A 6195-nucleotide genomic window follows, 5' to 3' on the forward strand; every position below is an offset into this window, starting at 1 on the left:
AATGAAGATTGGCAGAGAACAATTATGCCATAGTATATAGCATATATATATATATATATATATATATATATATATATATATATATATATATATATATATATAGATAGATAGATAGATAGATAGATAGATAGATAGATAGATAGATGTAAATATTCTCGTGTGTGTATCTTAATTCTGTATGTATATGTATACATGTATCTATATACATGTATATATACTACATTGTTCAGTACAGTGCGGTTCAGAAGATTGTTTTCATCCTCTAGGGATTGTTTTTGGTTTGAATGGTGTTTTAACTTTTGATTATTATCTCTGTGTCGTATTGATGAATGAATGATGAATTGAAATGAAATGAAGGGCTGTTGAGATGAAGAGAAGGGAGAGAGGGGGATATGAAAGTCCCTGTGGTAGAGAGACTGGAGGAGACTGTGGAGGTGGATTCCGTGGAAGGCAAATGTGTGCACATATCTTCTGGCGCTCACAGCAACATGCAGTGAACATCTCAGGTCAACATGTTCTCTGAAGCTGGATGTTTTATTAATTCCGGTTTGCCCATGAAGTCCACTGTTTGTTGATATTATTTGATTTGTCATCGCTGCATTATTTATATACTATATTATTTATATACTGTAGGTCTTGGAGTTTGAATTACTATGCCTATATTCCGGCTGGTTGGCACCATCCAGCGGTGGTCGAGAGAACTACACCAAGAAACCTCAACAGATGAAAGTGGACGAGATAAGGAGTTCAAAGTCAAACCCTTCGGAGTTGAAAGCCGCCTTCACTCGGTGTCAATTGGCTGCTCTGGATGAAACAGCCTGCCGTGCATATGGTCAGAGTTGATTAGCAATCCGGGTTTAACTCTTATTTATATAAATATGTTCTCTGAACTATGTGTTTGATTAAATCCAAAATACTAATACTGATACCAATCAAAGCTAGTTGAAATCTCCAGATCTACAAATTCATTGATAGATAGAAAGATAGATAGATAGATAGATAGATAGATAGATAGATAGATAGATAGTTTTGAGCCCATAACTAAATGAACAAATGTATTTTACAGCCAAATAAAAATGAAAAATATTAAAAATATACAATTGAAGTAAAAACTGTTATGCAAATAATAGGAAAAGGAACATGTGAGATAGTTTGGCTCACTGGAATATAAATATGAACATAGCACGATAAGCTCCTTTGATACAGCATAATAACAATCCACACCATGTGTTTTTGTCACTTTATTTTGAAGTGATTCATTTGTTACCAAATTATTGACAATTGATGGCGAAACAGAAAACATGAACAAGACAGGTGACAGTCCATGGAAGGCAGAGATAAAGAAATAGAGTGAAAATACCAGACAGAGCGAGGACATTTCCTTGCATATTGAAGAATGTCGTATTGAACAGAGTCCAGGGAAGGGTGTTGTCAGAGGTCAGAGGTCAGCGGGGGGTTACCATTAATCAATGTACTCGGATCTGCAAGAAACAAGAGAAATAACTGCATCATTAACCCATACTGACCGCACCATTGATCCCACACACATGTCTCCAAAGGGGTCGATGTGGTGTGTTGTATTAACATGGAACATGACTCATAGGGTCACACAACACCTACCGTATATCTTGGGAATTCACTTAAAACGGAGGACAGTAACAAGTGTGGGTGATGGGATTTTTGTGACATTGTTAAAAGAGATTTAACGACAACCCAAGTGTCTTTTTTGTGTAATGTCCCCCCCCCCCCCCCCTGTTTTGGCTCGTATTGTTAATTTAAAAAAAAAGTGTTGCAGGCTAAGAATTCTAGGAAGGAGGGTGAGGTTTTATCTCCATGGTTACAACTGACGGCCACTTTGTGATACTTTTTTCTAAGATAGAGCATGTCAAAAACATGATATTTTACACCCGTTTCTTTCTAAGTTAGGCTGATATTTTGCTAACGGTGACAAAATGATATATTTCACTATGTTTAAGAGCATAGAAGACATCCTTTGGCTTATAAAACAAACCAATGATCGGTGGTTGACTTGCTAGCAAGATCGGCCACTCATTAATTAGAGAGATTCAAGGAAGTGAAGGAGGAAACAAAGCAAAGCCAGTTTGCTCACCGAAGCTCCGTGTCTCGGTCTGGGTTGACTCCGAACAGCAACCGGGCCACTTCCTGCTCTGTGGTGGCTCGCTTCCCATACCTGGATGACATCACAGAACACACAGACACACACAACACTGCATGAAGGCCTACAGAAGAGACAAAGAGCATGTATTTACGCACCAATTCAATTGCCTAAACATGTATTTATTCTTTATTTAAAAGGTAAAGTCTCATTGGAATTCAAAATGAAAGTATACGTTGGCCACTGGCCAAGAAGCATCTTAAAACATCGAACAAGATTACAACCTCAAAAGCAAAAGCCTTTAGTTTGTGTCATGTTTGTTCTTCAATTGAGGATTAGGATTATCAATCATTTTTATCAGTTGTAAATGTGGCACCATTATCATGGTTTGTTATTATCATCACAAACCAAAGGAGACTCCCGCCTGTTAGTCTCTTTTAAAACATGCATGGTGGATTTAACAGGCCTCAACAGAACAACAAAGTAGGGTTAGGTTAACCACGGCAGCAGGTCAAACCTCTTTAATGATGGGGTGGGGGGGGCTGTACACACACACACACACACACACAGTAGACAGAAGATGTAGATGTGTAGATGTGTTTTACATATTAACAGTAAACAACATGAATATATACATATAAATATTTAGATTTTTATCAACACACACGTAAACCTACACTTCTTTTCTTTAACGCAAACCCACGGCCTCGACTATTCCAATACACAACAGTGTGATTGGAAGGCAAGATTTGAGGAGGAATACTGGCCTAATGGACGGTGCTTGGCCAGTGGGCAGAGGAGGCAGAACCTAATTTGCCTGGTGTTCTGGCCTCTCTCTGCGGAGTTGGGGGGCCTCCTGAGATCTATTATGGGATGTTATTGGGTCTGAACTTCATCCTGCAGTCTGAGGGAAGCCAGACCGTCTTCCCACAGAACCACTGTTTCTTTAATATAATAATTCAAACATAGAAATCTTTAGAGATCTCAAACAAACTCACTGTTATTTTTCCACGTTCACTGGCTTCACGGTTAAACGGTCTAAACGCAACAGTGTTTGTAGTGGGCGGGATTTGGTGTCCCAGGTGGGTTCAATAGCCAGTGTTAACACCCTCACCTGTAGGCATCAGAACAAGGTGTCTAGCCCCCCCCCCCAATAGTCATTAGTTATTTATAGGACCATGGCAGAGGGCAGTCTAGAAGTGTTTTAATTGTGGAGAAATCTAATTTTTTAAGACATTTTTCCAAAGCCTTAACAATTGGACCTCTGTATAACCTTTATAAAAAATCGACCATTGTAAAACAAGTTAAATCGGCATGTCAAGCGGGTTATGGAAAATATAGTTTACTAACATGGTTCAGGAAAATGCTGTTCAAATGTAAATTTGGGTAGGCCTATAGCTTAAACATGTTATACATAGATTGGTAATATTGTAATCGTTAATGTTCATAGTAGTCTAGGTCGCAGGGACCCTTACCGTTGCCTCGTGATGAGGTTGACGTAGTGTCGGAGCGCCGTGTGGTACTTCGCCCAGTCCTCCGGCGCCGCGTTCATCCCGGGACTCTCCGGTTTTGGCGGGTAGGCGTCCGACAAGTTGCTTAGACACACGAGCACGCACACCACGAGGGCGAGGAGGCTGATCCACGGTCTCAATAAGATGGCCATCCTGTCAGACAGAGCAGCCTCTTCACTCCCAACAACTCCAAGGATTTGCTATTTTAACTACAAACCACTCTGAAACTAGTCAAGTTCGGAGTAACAGATTGTATTACCTTGTTTACTTTTTAAATTACACAAAAATAAATAAATAACACAATAACAAAAATAAATCGCACAGTATGATAAGTTGATAGGCTGCGAAATAACATTATTTCTAACTAGAACGAAGTAAATTGGGTTATAAGATGAAATACAGCATAACCTGTACTCAACGAACAGAACAACAATCAAGTAGACTTTGACTTACGTTGTGTTGTTGTTGTTGTTGTTGTAGTAGATTGTTCACCGTATCAGTGATCTGTTCAGAAAGCTCCTCGCTCCCAGACATTATATAGGCCGAGCGTGTTCTCGCATGGGGTGGGGGTCACCTGCTCCACGGGAGGAGAGCAAACTCCACCCTTTTTTTCCTCTTATTTTTGTAATGCATTTATGGGTCGACTATCGTCATTCACGTCTGCAACGCCCGGTAGGCGCATGCCTGACACACTTTACTGCCTTCACTATGTCAATATGATTTTAAGATAAATGTAATGTTCATTCTGGATATTATTAACCAGATTCGTTTTTGCTGAGCTCTCTCTGGCATACTCGTTGATGACATGTCACATGAGCCCCCCAAAAAAAACAAAACGGTAATAAGTTATAGCGACCCATCTGATGCCTGTCTAAGAAACAGCCCAGGGCAGGGCCAATGCTAATTCATCGGCATGAAGCGTAGGCCTAACCGTCTCTCAAATAGGCGTTTTTGGTCTCTCAAAAACGCAATTAAGTTTTTAATGGCTTGGGAAAGCAGATCACCTGATCTCCCCTTTATGAAGCTATGGTATGATGCCGTTGTGAACTTTCAGCACAATGGATAGCTCCTCGGCATAGTCCAATGCGCACCACCAGCCTACCACACTGCAGCCACTAAGCATAAATCAAGTAGGCCTGGTCCTAGTTGTTAAAGGGACAACTGGAATAGCAGATAGGGCTTGTACATCAGAATGCATCGTGGGATTTTTTTGCTGCAAATACTCGAGATAGTAATGTAAAATCCAAAATAAACGTAAATATACTGTATCCTAGGCGAATCAAAACTTGTTTTGCCAAGTCTCACATGAGAAACACTGTGGCAGTTTTAAACACAATGTCACCCCATAATGAGAAATTATTTCATGCTTAATGACCAAAGTGAAGCTATCTACAATAATTTCTTCTCTATATTCTTCTCTATAAGTTTACTTTATCAAAAAACAAGATTTCCAATGCCAGAAGACCTGTTGTGCCATTAAGTCATTAAAAATAAATGAGTCTGTCCAGGGAATATCATAGTTAACAGCCTACTGGCCTTTAACACATTCATCAATTCAGCTCCTAACATTGTTTGTTGTCATCATCATTACTAGAGTTGTAGGTCACCAGTGGGACGATATGCAGATCAATACAAAGGCTATACACCAAAACAGAACTCAGAGCATGGTCCTGTGTTCAGCTATCGATCATGGAGTTTCTCTTCTTCTGATAAATGGACCCAATTTCTTTTTTACCCAAAAAGCTATTGGCCTACCCGTGACAGACATATGACACACACACACGCACGCACGCACGCACGCACACACACACACACACACACACACACACACACACACACACACACACACACACACACACACACACACACACACACACACACACACACACACACACACACACACACACACACACACTACATTAGGCTGTCGCCAGTCTAAGCACCATGAAGCTCTCAAGTGCTGACATTAAGTAAATTGACCATAGTAGTCACATATAGCCTATCTTTATGAGCCCAGTGGCATTTGTTTACCCGGGAGATCTTCCTGCTTTCCCGTTTAAAAGCTAAACGTGCACGCACGGTCCTTATCTGAGGAAGCAATGTCGCCCGACAGCAGACGTACAGATGTTGTGTGATCTGTTTACATGTGTATGTCTGCACACACGGTTCATTCACTGATGCGTTCAGATAACTGATGGTTTGATCAAACGTTGATCAGCTGCCGTTTTTGCTTAAACAATCCAGGAAGGAGGTTGGGTGCATATAATACAAAAAAAAATCTTAACCACATCCTTATTAATTCCTTTACTTTTTATTTTTTTACACAAACTAAATTGCGTTCAAAATTATAATAATCTTTTCTAGAGTTTCAATACAACTATGTTTTCAGAACCATGATATTGCAAATGTGAGATTGCTGCATGGTGACACCAGCAAAGACACAGTCAGCAATTATACTAACTTTAACGGTACTGAAGTATCCGCTTCTCATCAAAGAACATATAGCCAGCTTTGGCACAAGGCAAGTCTTTATGCCAAACAACATGACAATGTGTTATCTTAATGACA

The 6195-nt window shown here is 40.0% G+C and overlaps 1 protein-coding gene across 1 annotated transcript; it reads right to left on the reverse strand.

Moving 5' to 3' along the window:
• Nucleotides 1–1462: 1462 nt before the first annotated feature.
• LOC311366801 (peptide Y-like) lies at nt 1463–3779 on the reverse strand (the record flags this gene model as incomplete). The annotated part of the gene is made up of 3 exons (XM_084485579.1): nt 1463–1481; nt 2111–2191; nt 3592–3779. The coding sequence occupies 3 exons, from the start codon at nt 3777–3779 to the stop codon at nt 1463–1465; spliced, it is 288 nt and encodes a 95-aa protein (XP_084341705.1).
• Between the last annotated feature and the right edge of the window lie 2416 nt (nt 3780–6195).

Source organism: Micromesistius poutassou, assembly GCF_964030765.1.
Source record: "Micromesistius poutassou genome assembly, chromosome: 21".
NCBI lineage: Eukaryota > Metazoa > Chordata > Actinopteri > Gadiformes > Gadidae > Micromesistius > Micromesistius poutassou.